General features: G+C 42.7%; 1 protein-coding gene across 5 annotated transcripts in view; it reads right to left on the bottom strand.

Moving 5' to 3' along the window:
- Nucleotides 1–10,732: 10,732 nt before the first annotated feature.
- The window catches only part of FOXK2 (forkhead box K2), a 165,046-nt gene continuing 156,940 nt past the window's right edge, over nucleotides 10,733–18,838 (bottom strand). For 2 of the 5 annotated variants that reach the window (XM_063960986.1, XM_063960990.1), the window contains 5 exons: nucleotides 18,003–18,299; nucleotides 17,521–17,730; nucleotides 16,794–16,853; nucleotides 15,052–15,195; nucleotides 10,733–14,667 (listed from right to left, as the gene is read on the bottom strand). In XM_063960986.1, the coding sequence (XP_063817056.1) occupies nucleotides 14,462–14,667; nucleotides 15,052–15,195; nucleotides 16,794–16,853; nucleotides 17,521–17,730; nucleotides 18,003–18,299 (917 nt within the window). In that variant the 3' untranslated portion in view covers nucleotides 10,733–14,461. The remainder of the gene's footprint in view (nucleotides 14,668–15,051; nucleotides 15,196–16,793; nucleotides 16,854–17,520; nucleotides 17,731–18,002; nucleotides 18,300–18,838) is intronic. The other 3 variants (XM_063960987.1, XM_063960988.1, XM_063960989.1) reach the window with 3 other exon arrangements.

The following is an 18,838-nucleotide window of genomic DNA, read 5'->3' as shown; positions in this document are numbered from 1 at the left end:
TCTTATTTTCTTGAGTAAGCTCTCCTTACCCTCCATGGATACTGATACCTGTCTGTCCTTATGTCGACCGTGGTCTCTACCAGAAGTTGAAAATACGATCGACTCTCTCCCCTCAGACAAAGCACCAGGCCCTGATGGGTTTCCCTGTAATTTCTATAAAACCTATAAATTAGATTTGGCCTCTGTTCTCTTATCTGTATTTATTTAATGAAGCTTCAGAAGCTAAAAAAAATTCCTAATGAGATGCTTGAGGCACAGATCATTCTGATCCCAAAACTGGGCAAATCCACAATGGCAGTTCAAAACGATCAACCGATAGCACTTTTAAACACTGATGTGAAGCTGTACGCCAAGCTTATCGCCCAGCATTTATGCCCACTAGTACCTTTCTTAATTAACACCGATCAAGTTGGATTTGTCCCAGGTCGACAGGCCCCGGACAATAGCCGTGGGCCCTTTAATATTAGAATTCTGTAACTCTAAACAAATTCCCCTACTGGCCCTCTCCCTTGATGCGAAGAAAGCTTTTAATAGATTGCACTGGCAATACTTGCAAGCCACCTTGCTGTGATTCGGCAGCAGGAAGAGGTTCCTAGACTCTCTTTTGGCATTGTACTCGTGCCCCTCTGCTAAAGTTGCGGTAAACAGGTGCCTATCCTCCGGGTTCAATATAACTAACGGAACCAGGCAAGGATGTCCTCTTTCTCTGCTTATCTTTGCTTTAGCTATAGAGCTTCTTGCCGAGAGAATTAGATAATCAAATGACATTTTGGGTCCCGATATATAGGGCATCGCTCACAAAATAAGCCTCTTGCGGATGATATCCTGTTATTTATTTTGCACCCTACTTCCGCTTTACCCCAACTACATTCTATACTTGACGACGCGTACTTTTTCCAAATCCGATAGTAATGTTTGGATGTAACTCCCTTCCTAGCCTGTATTAGAGATACCCTTTCGAGCTAAGACCTGGCGTTCAACCTCCATGCCGTCAAACGTAGCTGCGTTAAGTCTTGATTAGCGAACAGCCCCTGTTGAAGAAGGTCCTCACGAAGAGGAAGAGACTTCGGATCCTCCAGCAGTTATTCCAGAAGATCCACGTACCAAGCCCTTTGTGGCCAGTCCGGAGCAATGAGGATCGCCTGAATTCTTGTTCTTCTTTTTATAAGCTTGAGAATCCTTGGGATGAGCGGAAGTGGAGGGAACACATACACCGATTGGAACACCCACGGAGTTACCAGGGCGTCCACCGCTAATGCCTGTAGGTCTCGTGACCTGGAACAATACCTCCAAAGCTTCTTGTTGAGACGAGAGGCCATCATGTCTAATTGAGGAACACCCCGTTGGCTTGTCACCTCTGCAAACACCTCTGGGTGTAGGCCCCATACTCCTGGATGGAGATTGTGTCTGCTGCGGAAGTCCGCTTCCCAGTTGTCCACTCCCGGAATGAAGATCGCTGACAGCGCCACCGCATGCTTTTCTGTCCAGAGGAGGATTCTTGTTACCTCTGACAGTGCTGCTCTGCTCTTCGTTCCGCTTTGTCGGTTCATGTAGGACACTGCCGTTACAATGTCCAACTGAACCTGAATGGCCTGATCATGAAGATGTGCCGCTTAAAGAAGGCAGTTGTATATGGCCCTTAGTTCCAGAAAGTTTATCGGAAGGGTGGATTCCAGACTTGACCACTTTCCTTGGAAATTTTCCCCTTGGGTGACTGCTCCCCAACCTCTGAGACTTACATCCGTGGTTAGAATGATCCAGTTCCGAATCCTGAACCTGCGGCCCTTGAGTAGGTGAGAAGTTTGTAGCCACCAGAGGAGTGAAATTCTGGCTTTTGGCGACAGGCGTATCCGCTGATGCATGTGACGATGCGAACCAGACCATTTGCCTAGGAGATCCAGTTGGAAGGACTTTGCATGGAATCTTCCATACTGTAGAGCCTCGTAGGAGGCTACCATCTTCCCCAGAAGGCGAATGCACCGATGAACCGATATACCCGGGCTAGCTTCAGGACGTCCCATACCATTGATTGGATCACCAATGCATTCTCCACCGGTAGAAACACCCTCTGCACCTCCGTATCGAGTATCATCCCCAGGAAGGGCAGTCTCCTTGTCGGCTCCAAATGTGACTTTGGAAGGTTGAGGATCCACCCATGATCCTGGAATAGTCTATCTGAGAGAGCAATACTCTGCAACCACCTCTCCCTGGAAGATGATTTTATCAGCAGATCGTCCAGGTATGGAATAATGTTCACTCCCTGCTTGCGGAGGAGTAGCATCATCTCTGCCATGACCTTGGTGAACACCCTCGGTGCCGTGGAGAGGCCAAATGGCAGTGCCTGGAACGGATAGTGACAGTCCAGCAGCGCAAATCTGAGGTAAAGTCTGGTGAGGCGGCCAGATCGGAACATGGAGGTATGCATCCTTGATATCCAGGGATACCAGGAATTCCCCCTCCTCCAGACCTGAGATCACTGCTCCCAGAGACTCCATCTTGAATTTGAACTCCCTCAAGTAGGGGTTCAATGACTAGGTTTAATATTGGCCTTACCGAACTGTCCGGTTTTGGTAGCACAAACAGGTTTGAATAATAACCCTTGTGTTTTAGGTGAGGTGGAACTGGAACAATGACATTTGTTTGAACCAATTTTTGAATGGCATCCTATAGGATAGCACTTTGTCAGCGAAGCTGGTAAGCCCGATTTGAAGAATCTGAGAGGCGGGAGTTCCTGAAACTCCAGTCTGTACGCCTGGGTAACAATATTTGTTACCCAGGGGGTCTAGGCATGATGATGCCAAGATGTGACTGAAATCTTTTAGTCTGGCTCCCACCTGCCTGCTCTCCAGGCTGGGAGGTCCACTGTCGTGCAGAAGATTTTGAGGAAGCAGAACCTGGTTTCTGTTCCTTAGATCCTGTTGATGCAGGTTTTCTGGATTTTCTCAGATTTCCTCTAAAGAATGTGGAGGGGGCTTTGGATTTTTTTTTAACTTTTGCGGTCCCAAAGGACTGCAGTGTAGATGTAGGATAAGATTTCCTATCCGGTGGTGCTGCTGAGGGAAGAAAGGTTGACCTATGAGCTACCCGCAGTTACCCTGGAAATCCACGCATTCAATGCGTCCCAAAACAGAGCCTGACCTGTGAAGGGTAGGTTCTCCACACTTTTCTTGGATTCTGCGTCCATAGTCCATTGGCGTAGCCAGAGTCCTCTGTGTGCCAAGACCGCTATGGAAGTAGCCCTCACATTCAGCATGCCAATGTCCTTCATGGCCTCCACCATGAAACCTGCATAATCCTGTATGTGATGCAAAAACAATTCAATGTCACACCTATCCATAGTATCTAAGTCCTCAAGTAATGTGCCTGACCACTTTACTATGGCTTTCAAAATCCACGCACAAGCAATGGTGGGCCTTAAAGCTACAGCAGTAGCTGTGTATAGTGATTTGAGCGTAGTCTCAATCTTGCGGTCAGCCGGTTCTTAAAAAGCGGTTAAACCAGGAACAGGTAAAACCACCTTTTTTTTGACAACCTAGACACAGAAGTGTCTACTATAGGTGGTTTTTCCCACTTTTTCCTGTCCTCTTCAGAGAAAGGGAAAGCAAAGAGAAGCTTTTTTGGGATTTGGAATTTTTACTCAAATTAAGGAGTTTAACTCCTTGAAGAGCCAGGAAGGTTAGTGAGGATTTATTAACATTCTGTAAAATAAGATTCCTTTTCCTGCTCGGGTACCTTCTCAGTTATATGCAAAACGTCCCTAATGGTTTCAATCATTAGTTGTTTCTTTAGCAAGTGAGGACCCCCCCACACCCCATAACTGTCCCCTGTATCTGAGTCTGTATCTGTGTTGACTTGCATTATCTAGGCAAGTTTACGTTTTTGTGGATGTGTATGTCTTAGAGGAAGCAGTGGGGACTGTGTTAAACCCTCCACAGATTTTTTTTTTTTTTAATATAAAAGCTGCGTCTCTTTCTCATTATGTGACAGCCTTGTTGAAATTTGGGATATCATTCCCCTTAAAGAATCCACCCATGCTGGCTCGGATTCAGAAGGCTGAGAAAGCACATTGCAGTCCTAAGTACATGGAAGAGACTCTTCAGAAGATACACACACACACTGCAGCACAGGATACAGAGTTCTTGGACATGGTAATGTGAGATACACACAGGAAAATATCACACAGTTTCCCCCAAAGTACCTTCAGAAAGCCACAGACTATAAAGAGCCAGCCAAACAGCACCACTGTAGGCAATTATGATAAAAGCTCAGCGCCGCTTATCTAACCTTAAGAGGTAAACTTAACACTACCAACTCATTCCACCCCTGTCTGTAACACCCTGGTACCACTGAGGATAGCTGGAGTTATGTAGAGGGCAGTGCTCCCTGTCAGGGTTCTGATCCTCTGATTTGCAGGGAGAAAATGGCGCTGTGAGTGCTGGATCTGCTCTGAGAAGCCCCGCCCCCTGTAACGGCGTGAGGCTTCCCACACTTGTTATATTATACTGGCCTGAGGTGTTAATGCTAACAGCGGGATTAGCCCGTTAGTTGAGATGATCAGTGTAGGGTAACAGCGCTGGCTCAGGACGCCCCTCAAGCGCACACACACCAAGTGTTACTGAGCCTACATTGGAGCGCAGCTTGTCAGAGCTGCGCTCCCACACCCTTGTGCCGCCATTCCCGCCGGCGACCCGCTCATCGGGCCGCCAGCGATATACTCACCACTCTTCTTTCTTCTGGCTCTGTGAGGGGGTGGTGGCCGTGCTGCGAGAGTGAGCGGTCACCTCGTGGGCTTGCGATCAGCACCCTCAGGAGCTCAGTGTCCTGTCAGCGGAAATAGAGAACCATTAACTTCTAGAGTTGGTTCCTACTGCCAGCAGCCTCCCTGTATCCTAAAAACTCTTAAAATAGTTATATTTTTTAGAAAAGTCCTAGGAGCTCCCCTAGCTGTGACTGGCTCCACTGGGCATATTTTCTAAACTGAGTCTGGTAGGAGGGGCATAGAGGGAGGAGCCAGCCCACACTATTAAACTCTTTAAGTGCCCATGGCTCCCAAAAGGGACCTGTCTATACCCCATGGTACTAATGTGGATCCCAGCATCCTCTAGGATGTAAGAGAAATTACACAGAAATAGAATATATTAAAGTACTCTGATTAAAGTCTTCTAGTTAGTCGGTGTCCTCAAAGCGATCTAATTATGAGTCTACCCAGGTGTTTTTTTTCCTTTTACGTTTCTTATATAAAAATAGTTTTGATTGTTCAAATGATACAGAAGTGTAAGGGTAGCCGTCAGAATTAGCAGATATATTTAGTGAGAGAGTAACTGGAGACCAGTCGTGCAGAAATGAAGGATGCCTATGACTAAGGTCTTCCAACACTGTAAATGACGTAACAAAGCTTAGAAGGTAGCGCCCAAGGACACAGCATTGAATCAACTACGTGGCCATTGGACATCTGAGTAATGCTTAGGATACTCCGGAGGTCTGACCAAATCACTCTGCTAGGTCCACTGAAGCTGCATCTGGCACTGGCTTACACACACATCTTCTGGAACACCAGCAGCACATCAATCACACAGCGGCTTTTGTGCCATCAGCCTATTGTGAAAGAATCAAATTACAGTCCGCCTCTAAATCAGCCCCTAATACACTAGCTCTAGACTACAGCACTGGCAGGAACTGAAAAGATAATGGCAAATAAAGCACTCTGCAACTACTGCAGACATTCCATTCATTACAAGGCAGGTGTGATTAGGTGAGCTGCGTAGTTTGTTTGATATTGTACTCTGGTGCTTCCATAGAAGTTGGATTTGTGTTCTTTTGAAAGTAATGCCGAAATTGTAAGGCATATGTTCAGCTTACTAAGTGAAAGGAATGACATAAAACAGGATATTGTATTTAGCACTGAAGACGTTGCCGACATACTTACAAAGAAGTCAAATTTACAAGGTTTAAAAAACATAAGAAAAAACCCCCTAAAACATCAATGGCTAAATTTGTGTAATGAAAGTGTTTCCTTGTAACTTCAGTGGTGAAAGGTAGATATATTACTTTTCCTGTTAAAAGGATCAACATTATGGCGATCTGTTCCAGTTATTCAGCAATTTGAAACTTTTTTTTTTTTTTTTTTGGCAGGAATTGTGATTTTTCACACTGTGTATGCACAGCCTCTCAGTAGAAAGAAAAAAATAATTCTCCCTCAATTCTGACTTGATACTTGCTGAGACCACACATGGAATATGCATGGACTGGGAGAAGGTGAGCTTCATTGCTACCGCAGTGGGCGCTTAATCCAAACAAAAGTACAGTAAGGGTGTTTTATGGAAGAATACATGAATATGAAAGTTCAAACTCACCTCTTCAGGAAAGCTTCTCAAATTTCAGAACCACCCCCATAACCTATCCTACTTAATTACACCCCCTCTATACAGTCCACACATAACATTACATATTTTCTCCTTTCTTCATTTTCCCATCCCGCTGACCCTAGGCCAACATTCCTGTGGGACTGGTTCATACAGCCTCTAAGAACCTCTGCAATCAGGCTGGAGCAATATGTGGCACTTGTCCTTGAGTATCAATGCCTGCTTCCCTACAGTTTGTAAAGGGCCCCACACAGTGGCCAATGTGTGCGGCCAATATGAACAATCTCGTTCAGTAATGAATGAGAAATTCATATCTTTCAGTGTGTATGCACCAACGATGAACGATGGGTGGCCCCACGGTCGTTAATCGTTGGTGCCGGCTTGTTTATGCCTGCAAGCCAATATGGACAATATCATCCATATTAGCATGCAGGGCTATGGGGCCTGGTGAAGAAACTTCACTCCCCCCATCGGCGCTGCCTCCGGGTCGTCTGTCGGGCATCTTGGCGCCAAATTGGCCAGTGTGTTGAGCCCATAAGTTTGTGAAGGGGCCTCTTACTTCTTTATTAGCCAGTCTTGTTCTACTACGGTTTAGTTCCCAATTGTAAAGTGCAACAGAAAATACTGGAGATACATAAGTAACTAATAATACAATCGTATCAGCTGGAAAATCACAATATATCTACTATTTTTGATAACTCAACAATCAACCCTACTCACCCTGCCTAGGTGTCATTCTTGAATCTGATCTGGCCTTTGTTTCCCCACATTCAATCTGTCCAAAATCATGTTAGATACATCTAAAAAAAACATATCCAAATACAACCATATCTTACAGAAGACACTGCAAAAACTTTAATCCATGCTCTCATTATCTCCAGCATTGATTAGTATTGCAATAGTCTTCATACTAGTCTTACCAAAAAGAGACTCTCACCGCAACTGTATAATCCATTTTGAATGCAGCTTATCTTCCTCATCAACTGTTCATCATCTGCTGATCCGCTCTCAGCCCCTCCACTGGTTACCTGTATTCTACAGTATATTAAATACTTTTACTCACACACAAGACCATTAACCAAACTAAACCAACATACATCACTTCACTTATCTCAAAATATCTCCCAACCCAACCTCTCTGCAGAAGATCTACGTCTGTCATCCACACTCATTACTCGCACTCACGATTACTGGACTTTTTACAGGCTGCACCCACTCTGTGGAATGCCCTCCCATGCACAATAAGACTTTCCACTAGTTTCCACACCTTCAAGTGTTCCCTGAAAACTCACCTCTTCATACAAGCTTATCAGATTCCAGAACCACACACACAACATTCAATGCTTCTCTATCTAATTAGATCCCCTCTGTTCAGTCCACACGTATACTCTTTATTATATCATACATCCCATTAAGAACCGTTCTGGCTGTAATAGGTAACACCTTTGTTTATCAATGCCTATTTATTTATTTATTTTTTATATAGATTGTAAGCTTGTGAGCAGGGCTTTCCTACCTTGTCTTATTACCCAGTTTGGTTTGGTTTTATGACTGTTGCACCATTTGTAAAGTGCATACAAGAAATTGTTAATAAATATTATGTTATGCAATTTTTAGCAGTTTCTGTATTGTACATGAAGCTATCCCTCTTTCAAGACAGGGCGCCGGCCACATAAAGTGATGACCGGGCAATAAGTACTGAGGGACCCCAACATTTTAATGAGGGGATCACCCTATTTCTAAAATTGGGAACCTCTTAATTATTTGTAACCAGAAAGGGTGGGGGAGAGAGAGATGATCTTTGCCCATGCCTCTATATGCCACTACATTATATATCTGTAGTACATGGGGATTAATGTCTGGTAAACGGTATGATTATCAGATATTAACTTTTATGTGGACACACTGTGGGAGACTGCCCTCTTTCAAATGAAGGTACCCTTTCTTTCCAGGTGGTAGGGTTGGGGAGTTAGGGGAACTTAAAGCCCTGCATCCCACCAGTTTTTTTTTTTAGTTTTTTTAACCAGACATCAGTACGCACATTGTCATGTCAGCGCCCCATCAGCTCAGGTGGCTGCAGGGGTTCCACACCCTTGATTAGGTCTGGTGGGGGACAAGTTAGTTTACTTTTATTGCCTCTCGCTGCAGGAGTTGAGCTCATCCTCCACACTCTTGTTATATATCCAGAAATTGAGGCCTACTCATCCTCCACAGCGAATGGTGTTTACTAATTTTTTTTTTTTTCCCAAAATGTATTTTACCAAACTTGTGGGATACAACTGGGTCTCCACTAAAGGTCTGACTGAGCTTTTGAAACAATGTGACAAGTTGCATTTATTCCAATTGTCTGTAAAGCTATTGTCTGTAAAGCAGATGAAGCATAAAACTCTACACTACCCAGTGCGATTTTGTCTGTATTTGATGGCTCTGTCGCTATCAGGATAGCACTATGCCATGGGCATGATGTTTGGGAGATGTGACCCATTCACTTTCCACTGGTGCATGCGGCAGTGAATGGTCAGGTTGAAGGAAAGCATAATGGCTGCCTTTCACTTTTCTGCAATGACAATGCCCCCATCATAATGCATGGATCTGAAACCTACAATAGCTAAACCACATTTTAGATTGTGCCAACTCCATTATAAAAGTGTGTGGCCTTCCATCACTACAATTGATCCTATGCACTTTTGGCCTTGCTTCCTGCTTACCTCCACCCTCTTCTCACATCATAACACAGTCCTGTCCTTACAAACACAGGCACCTAACACACTGCAAACAGGACAAGTAACATATGGTTATTGGCAAAAGGAGACTATGCGAATTGGCCCTATTAAAAGTATTCAGCTGCCTATTACACCAACAGGGATTGTGATGACATTGTATTCATCTACATATAGCTGCAAAAGGGGAACCAACAGCTTCCACTCTTTGTGGCAGGCTTTCCACGAGACTTTGGAGTGTTTCTGTGGGAATGTGTCCATTAACTCCGTAGATCATTTAGGCACTGATGTTGGACGAGCAGGCCTGGCTCGCAATCTCCTTTCCATTTCATACCAAAGCTGTTTGATGGGGTTGAGGTCAGGGCTCTGTGTGGGCCAGTCAAGTTTTTCCACACTGAATTTTTCAAACAATGTCTTTATAGTCCTTGCATTGTGCACTGTGGCACAGTCATGTTGGAAAAGAAAAGGACCTTCCCCAAAATGTTGCCACAAAGTTGGAAGCATGGCATTGTCCAAAATGTCTTGGTATGCTGAAGCATTAAGATTGCCCTTCACTGGAGATAAGGGACCTAGCCCAAACCCTGAAAAGCAGCCCCATACCATTATCCCTCCTCCACTGAACTTCACAGTTTGCATAATGCAGTCAAGCAAGTAACGTTCTCCTGGCATTTGCCAAACCCCGACTCACTCACCTGACTGCTTAACAGAGTAGCGTGATTCATCACTCCACAGAACACGATTCCACAGTCCAGTGGTGGTGTGCTTTACACCTCTCAATCCGGTGCTTGCCATTGGACTTCGTGATGTGGGGCTTGTATGCCGCTGCTTGGCTACATTAATGGCAGTGGAAGTTCGGAGTTCTTCGCAAATGGAATCAGCAGAGCATTGGCGACTTTTATGCACCACTCGCCTTAGCAGTCATAGATCCCGCTCTGTAATTTTATGTGGTCTTCCACTTCATGGAGTTACTATTGTTCCTACATGCTTCCATTTTCTAATAATATCCCTTACAGATGACCACAGAGTATCTAGCAGGGATTCAATTTCACAAACCATCTTATTGCAAAGGTAGCATCCTATCACAGTAGCTGTGGCAACCAGTCTGATTGAAACGCCTGAATTCAATAAAATAACAGGTGTGGTCAAACATTTGTTCATATAGAGCAGGGCTGGCCAAACCAGTCCTCGAGATCTACCAACAGTTCACATTTTCCAGACCACCTAGCTGGTGCACAGGTGTAGTCATTGCTAATTAAGATGTGCTGCATTCATTCCTAACTGACAATTCTACAGATCTCCAGGAGGACTGGAAAACATGAACTGTTGGTAGATCTCGAGGACCGGTTTGGCCAGCCCTGATATATAGAGTGTGTGTATGTGTGTATATATATATATATATATATACACATACATACACACACACACACACACAGTGTATATGTAAATATACATATTTGTACCTTTTAGTGCTTTAATTACATGTAGATTACAATGGAAATACAGAATATCTGGTAATATTCCACACTCCTGGTGTCAGACCAGCACAAGAAATGAGGCTACCATTAATACAACACGAGGCACCACATATTGCTCAGCAGAGATTCTTATATATTACTTATGAATAAGAAGTTCAAACCAAGAAGACACAGATTTCTCCATGTTGTACTTTTAGTTTATGTTTAGGCTCGGCCATAAAATATCACAATATGAATCACTTAGACAACATTAAGCTACATGAGAAATCTTGCTGAAGTCTCATTAGAGCAAAGCCCCATTCCTGCCCTAAATCACAATCCTGTTTTTTCCTTTTTGCATAATTGTGTAGGCACTTTGTGTCTATTACAGCCAATAGACACTTTTAACCCTTTGAAACCATGTTGCATGAGGTTTACACAGCTCAGCAAATAAATGTTGCACATCACCCCCTATGAATCAGGCTGCTGCCAAGTAGTCAATGGCAAGTGATAATATCCTGCAAGCAACTGCCAGACACTTGTGTCGTATACTGTAGCCCTAGACACACGTACGTACGTACGTACGTACGTACGTACGTGCGTGTGTGTGCGTACCGTATTTGCCGGCGTATAAGACGAAGCCCAACATTTCCACTCAAAATATAGAGTTTGTTATATACTTGCCGTATAAGACTGTGGGGTGCCTCTTCTTAATGCACACTTACCCCTTGGCATACTCTTTAATGCTTTTTCATTTGATTTCCAGTCCCGAACCATCTTTTCTGTTACTCCATATTGTCTTGCAGCAGCACAATTATTATGTTCCATGGCAAAGTTTACAACTTTAAGTTTAAAACTTGCATCATATTTCTTTCTTTTTGCTGTTGCCATGATAGGGTTGATAGGGGTTTGACTGCTGGACATTTTCTATGCTGTATTGTACTGTACAATGGTGCAGTACTGTGGTTGGCTGTATACAAAGCCTGATTGGATTGGTCCCTGCTCCCTGTCTGCCCTCCCTGTCTCACTGTATATTATGACCACATGTGTAAGGGGCGGGCCGGAACACCGCTGCTTCCCGAGCAGAACGGGCCGGTCACGCCGAAAAGGCTGGCACCCCTGTATCGCTGCTGATGCTCGCCGCAGCCACGCTGATGACCCGCCGCGGCCGCAGTGCATCGGGAGGCATTGCGGCGTATAAGAAGACCCCCCCCACTTGGAGGCATGTTTTGCATGTGAAAAAAGTTGTCTTATACGCCGGCAAATACGGTATGTATGGCTTTGTATACTGTAGCAATTGAAAAAGCCAACACACATGTATATAAAAATAAATAAAACAGCTATAGCACCTCCTGAACCAATAAAACATAGCATAAATTGATTCTAAAGGCAGGAAACCATTGTTTTCTATATTCCAAGCCTGGTGTACAAATAATCTATAAACTTCTTACACTTTTGGTTTGGGCAAAACGTTTCGAGTTCAGTTTCTAGAAGCTTTCAGGCTGGTTTCTTCCCACAGAGCAGACCCTTCCAAAACCACCAACAATCTTTATGGGAAGGTATTAATGATCTTGGGAACCTAAGAGAACCTAGTATTTGCTGTCAAGACAACCCTGAATGTGCCTGATCCATGGACTTCACAGAAGCAATCTAATGCTAAAGAAATACAAATGCAGATAATCACTAAAATCATTTATATTCTTGGGACGCAGTTAGCTGGGAGTATGAAATTTAGCATGAAGTATAATTTTCCCTAATCAAACGGCTGGTTATAAACAGATACTAACACAGGAGGTAGTATTTGCACAAGTCACAATATTTTAAAATACACACATTCAAAAGCTTACATCAGCTTTTAAATCCAATTGCAGAATCCTACGTAAACAACTCCTCAATGAGGCCGCAGTGTGCGCTACTGTGGTAACGCAGTGTTCTCTGTGGAAGTACCAAGTTGAGGTCAACTAGGGGACCATCTGTTGTTCAATCTAGTAAAGAAAGTTAAGCGATGTATAACATTCCATGGTTTGAGAGGGGCGGATTTCTCCAGAATTTCCGCTGAGGTTTACAGCCGTAGAAAAGCAACTTCTCTGTAATTCCATCCAGCACCATGTGTGTATGTGCCACATTCTGTAAACTACAAAGCTGCCCTAAGGAAAAGCATACCCAGCCAAACACAAAATACTTGCCAACAACGGTCTGAAAAAATAAGTTTCATGTGAAATATCATACTCCTAGATTTATAAACTGTCAAGATTATAAATATTTTGATGCCAGTAAAAAAAAAAAAAAAAAAATTATATATAAATAAAATCCTCCTTATCCATCATCTAAACTCTGTTTTCATAGAGGGCCAGGCATTGTTATTAGAAAAACACATACATAACCAGGATACTGAGAATGAAGACGAGTCTGCTGCAGCAGCCACATGGAAGTTTCAGTATCCTCTTTTTTCCCCCCCTTTTCTTTTAAAGCAGCATGGTTGATGAGACCAGTCCCTGTATGAATGAGGTGGGTAACAGGTACGTCTCGTAGGAGCACAGTGAGAATAGCCAGAAACACAACGGAAACCAAACAGAAGCTGGTGGAAATGGAGTCACAGCTCCAATGCTTAAACTGCATCGTACAGTTTATTTATGGACACTTACCCTGGACACATTTTCTTTACTATTTTTTTTATTATTATTTTTTTGTTTGTTTCTTTCTTGGTGTTTGAAATTTCTTTCTTTTCTAAGGGGGACTTTAACAGCAGCCGTTGCCATTTAAACATACACAATATTAAGCAAGATTTTTTTTTTCTTATTTTTTTGTTTTGTTTTACCTTAGAAGTAAAAGGGGAAGGGAGGAGGGTGGCAAATGGGTAAATTAGGCCAGGGCCACAGAGAAAAGAAGGAGAGGAGGAGTTAAGTGCAGCTCTGATCATAATTGATAGCAGTTTCTTTACAATTTGTTAAATGTCTCTTACAATTATTTTTTTTCTTTTTCTTTTCTTCTTCCCAAAAGTCTGTTACATGCAATGCTCAAAAGAAGCATTTGATCACCACACATGGTCGGAAAGAAAAAAAAACAACCCATAAATCTTCGTTCAAAGTATCAGGCTAAAATATACGGAGAAAAACAAGAGTGTAACACAGTTTTTACCTGGACAGATATAAAATGCCAAACAAAGGGATAGGTGAGGAAAAAAAAAAAAAAATCTACATTCAGTTATTAAAAAAAAAAAAAAAATTATGACAACCTCACACAGAACTTTTTTTGAATAAAAATGAGAATATTGAAGTAACTGGAAATTCTGAAATGTATGACCCATCTGCATTTCTACCGGAGCAGTAAAAGGTTACATCCGGATGTGTATAGTAAAACAAAATTTACTAGGTAGGTAGGACAACCCTTTCACAGCCGACACAGGTCTTTTGAAACTCTGAAAGGGTAGAGGTGGAGCTAGCTGCCAATAGTTACCCTTTAAAGGAAAATACAATTACTTCTAACCCAGTCCACACCAAGCACTCACCATGCTTGCAGCAATTATGTGCTCAGTTCATAAAAAAAAAAAAAAAGGACAGAAAGTGTCTACTGATTCTCTTTAAAAGTCATCAACTTCTGCACATGTCCGTACATCTTTGTATGTACTAAAGCAGCAGGAAAAGCGACAACTGTATGATGACCAGGTTAAAAAAAAATAAGTAAAAAAAAAAAAATGCTTTATTTGTATACTTGTTTTGAGATTTGTTAAATGTGGATTTCTAAGGCCACCTGTGTTAATTCAGTGCTGTTCTAGAAAGTCATTTGTCTTTTTCACAGGGCCCCCCCTTTTGTAAGATGAGACAGTGTTTGCTTTTGGCACCTTTGAAGCTGTGTTTCCTAAAGGTATGTAACTTCCGGAAACCGGGAAAGAACGAAGAAAAGAAAAAGAAATGGTGCGTGGTTCCTATTTTTGGTTGTCTTGTTCATTTGACGCTGCGGTTCCCTCTGTTTGGGCGTTTTCATTCACAGCTATCACTAGACCCTCTCGCTCTTCTGTTTTGCTTCTTTTGAGGTCCGGCTGGTCACTCTGGTCTCCGTTCTGCCGCTTGGTGGGAAGGGAGGCGGATGCAGAGGCATGTGTAGCCAGCATATGTAGGGGGCTGGCTGCGGCTGCAGGGGAGAAAGATAGAGAAATAATTACACGGCACTGCATGAATAAATTTGATATGTGTAATCCAACATTTTAATCAATATTTTTAAAACAAGTATGTTCAGGTATAATGTGCTGTTTAACCTTTTCCCCTACTACCAGCATAGATGTACAGGAACATCTATACTCTTCCTGTGTAACAGGACTACCATATGTCGGACATCACTCATATTTAAATCATTACTGGTGCCCTTTGGAAAGATTTGGCAATTTGTTTAAATATGTGCATTTAAAACACAAAGATAAGTTATCGTAAAGAAGTACTGAACAAATGTGTAACAGTAAGCCACCATTCCACCATACAGGGGTCCAATGGCCAGGCCCTGGACTTGGGAGATACTTGCCTCTGCTGTGGGTGGCGTTTTGTACGTCCCCAGTGCTGACACTTGTGTTGAGCTTGATTGCCTCGGCAGGTGAATAAACCATTAGAGACAACTGGAGGTCTCCCGAGCGGCTTGGGTCCCGCATATCGAACCCCCGGCGTTCTGCTAGTTAGGGGGAGGGGGTAGGGGGTGTTACTGCAAAAAACCTTAGTATGGGTAGAGTTCTTCACTCTGGTGCAGGTCACATTTAGTGTACAATTATTAATGGAAAAAAAAAACACACAACTAGTTTTGCTTTGTTTTCTCCTAACTAGCTTAAAATTTCCTACTATAAGATAAAATATTGTGCTTCCCTATGATGAGGTTATTAAGCTCTTCCTATATGAAAGTGAGGCGTATTTAACAGTGTTTACGGAACGGGCATGTTGTATACTTTATGCTCCGCATCCATATGAAAATACTTCCAGGTGCAGTACTGTTCTCCTAGCAGTGTCATTGTGCAACACATAGTACAAGTACAGTTCTGCAGAGGAGGACATTTTTTATCAAAGATGCTGACTGTTAAAAATGTGAGATTTAAAAAAATAAATAAATACACACTATATATATATATATATATATATATATATATATATATATATATATATATAATAGACAGCGTGGGCCGCACAACACTAAAAAATCTCCAGGAGGGTGCTCGGTCAAAAACTTTTCAATACGAATATCACCACATCATGAGGCTCCAGCTGGGGCTATGCTGTAGATGAGACCAGCACTCCAGAATAGTCAAACAATTTGTGCCATTTATTGTGCAAATTCAGCAATTTAGACCATCACAAGCGGGTTTATCTGTGCAAATTCAGCAGTTTGTAAACATAGTTCAGATATACTCAAGTATCTCACATATCCTGTGTATGCTGGGGATACGTATCCTACCCAGCCAAATCTCCCAACAGCTGTTTCGGCGGCAGATACTTGAGTATATCTGAACTATGTTTACAAACTGCTGAATTTGCACAGATAAACCCGCTTGTGATGGTCTAAATTGCTGAATTTGCACAATAAATGGCACAAATTGTTTGACTATTCTGGAGTGCTGGTCTCATCTACAGCATAGCCCCAGCTGGAGCCTCATGATGTGGTGATATTCGTATATATATATATATATATATATATATATATATATATATATATATATATATCTCTACAGTTCGTATTTATGTAAAAATATATGTGAATTACGACAACAGGTAAATGTAATTATCTAGGTAAGTAAACTTTTTCCACAGACATAAAAACATGGAGGAAAAGTGTTTTGTGCAGGTGTAAGGTGTAAATAATACAGGTGCAGGAAGGCACACAAATGGGTGTTGTGCTACCTATTTCTAGGCTTAAGGATGGTTTGCAGATTTTGGTTTATGCACATCCTCCACCACCACCTACAATGTCTGATCTTTCTACCTGACCTCAGTGCTATCACTCACACTGCACAACGGCATCCAATGCAGGGTGCGCAGCAGGAAAGAGCAATTTATTTTGTGTGAAGGCGGGCATGTACAAGCAGACGTTTTCTGATAACCAAGTGTGCAGTGATCATTACCCACCTTCATCAAAACGGCTGTTCAAGGAAAACATCACACTATACTATACATACCCTGAAGAATGATCATATTCAGAGTTATGCTGTTGGATAAAGTCAACAACGACCAACATGCCACGGAGACAACACAACACTGGAACGGAAAACAGACAATGGATCCTACCTCTGGTTCCATTTCCTCTCCACTGCCAGGGGCTCTCAATCAGGGAGTAGCTGGAGTTTGCTGAAAAAAATATCCAGCTCAAGTTTTGGATTTGAAAACGGGACTAATCAGCTGTCCCGGGATGCTTATCAAATTTTGGAGGGGGTAGGGGAAGTGGGAGGGATTGGACAATTGATATATGAAATTGACAGTCATGCATTGATAACAGAAATTCAAACCAAGGTTTAATCATTTACTTGTGTTAAGTTGCACACACGGGTAACATACATGATGTTGAAGCTGGAAGATGTTGCTATACTGCTTATTAAACGCACTTTACAATTGAAACATTCTGTTCTGTAGCCTTGATAAAAATCAAGGGCAAACTATTACTGGACTTCACAAAACCAAGTTTAGGATGAAATGATGCAGAGAAACATTTCAAGAGAGACAACAGAAAGAGTGAGAGGCGGGTCCGGGGGCTGATAGACAGTGAAGCTGCAGGGCCAGAGCACCAGACCAGAGAGAGTGCATGGACAGGAAGTTGCAAGCAGGGAAAGACAGGAGCAGTAGAGGTGGAGGCAAATTAATGCTGAAAGTCAATGACTGGGAGCAGCAATCATAATGAGCTGCTGTAACATTATGGAGAGACCATTACATTCCCTCCAATGTAAAAAAAATTTTTTTTTCCAATTCAGCTTCTATTTAATATCCCAGCATTTTTCTCATGTCAATAACGAGCTCTTACCTGTGGTGACCTGTCCTTGGATGGCCGTGGTGATGGGCACAACGTGTGTTCCATTCTGTGTTACTGCTTTAATAGGGAGCTGGTGTTGACCTAGAGGAGCCTGCTGGACTATAGTAACTGTCTGGAGGGGAGCAGACGAGGAGGTCTGGATAATCCGACTTGCTGTTGTGAGTGCTTGGTGACTTATTGCAGGAATTGCTTCTACTTTCACTGCAGGAAGATACAAACAAGCAACAGCTGGTAACATGACAGCTTTTTGTAGAACCTTACATACACAATATGCTTAGAGACCAAGCTATACAAACAAAGCCACCAACAGCAGACACATATGCTGGAAAAGAGAATACTTTGGCTCAAGTAAACAGCAGCATTATTGTTGGTACTGTGGCTCAGCAGATTGGCAGCTTCTTCTTATACGAGTGATTGAATAATGCATCCCCATAAACCCACGTGATCAGTGCCTAGAGTGCCATACTACCTACCTTTCATTTCCTTGTGGTCTCCATTCTCCTGAGGCTCTAGCTTAGGTTGGGCTACCATAGCAGCTTGTGCCACCATTGCCTGCCCAGCGACTGTGTAGGTATTGACGGGAGTTAGGCCCGATACATTTGTGACGGATACTGCTGGGATCTGATGGACCACGTGCACTGTCTGCATGACCGTCTGCTGTGATGTGGAGGTGGTGACAGGGGTGGCCACTGTGTATGTAACCGGTTTTATAGTCTGTGGGAGCTGCCGTTGCACAGTGATGAGGACCGGCTGGCTGGATAGGGGGGATCCTGAATAAATACAAAAGGGACAAAAATATATAATGTACTAAGGACAGTGTGCAGTATGTCTACCATGATCCATTATGATCAGCTCCTAGGAATTAGTCCTTACAATAGAACAGCTATGGGGAGTTCACAAAATAAATACCATGACATCTCTACTACAATGTAAACTCGTATCTCTCATTTCAGTACAATGGATTGCAATGTTGTTGTATACACAAATCTCTTGCATTGCAATATCCGCTTATTTTTTGTGCACCAGTCTGCCCCAGTGCATTGCATGTTATATGCTGACCATTTAGGTTTGCTAACCATATTTCATACAACACACATACACATACAACATAGTTCAATGATCTGGTGGTCACTGTATGATAATTACTTGCCAATATGCAGAAATCACCTAACTTTTGCTATGCTGAAATCTTAGATTACACAAATGGTTTATTCTAAATCTTTCTAACTGAGAATTTTTTTTTTTAAATCAAGCTTTTTACTGCCCTGACCCCTTCTTCCCTACCACCTACGGTCACTATTCTGGCTGA

The sequence above is a fragment of the Pseudophryne corroboree genome, chromosome 3, assembly GCF_028390025.1.
Source record: "Pseudophryne corroboree isolate aPseCor3 chromosome 3, aPseCor3.hap2, whole genome shotgun sequence".
In the NCBI taxonomy this organism is placed as follows: Eukaryota; Metazoa; Chordata; class Amphibia; order Anura; family Myobatrachidae; genus Pseudophryne; species Pseudophryne corroboree.
Note: the sequence above shows the minus strand (reverse complement) of the source record. Positions and strands in the feature narration are given on the sequence as shown.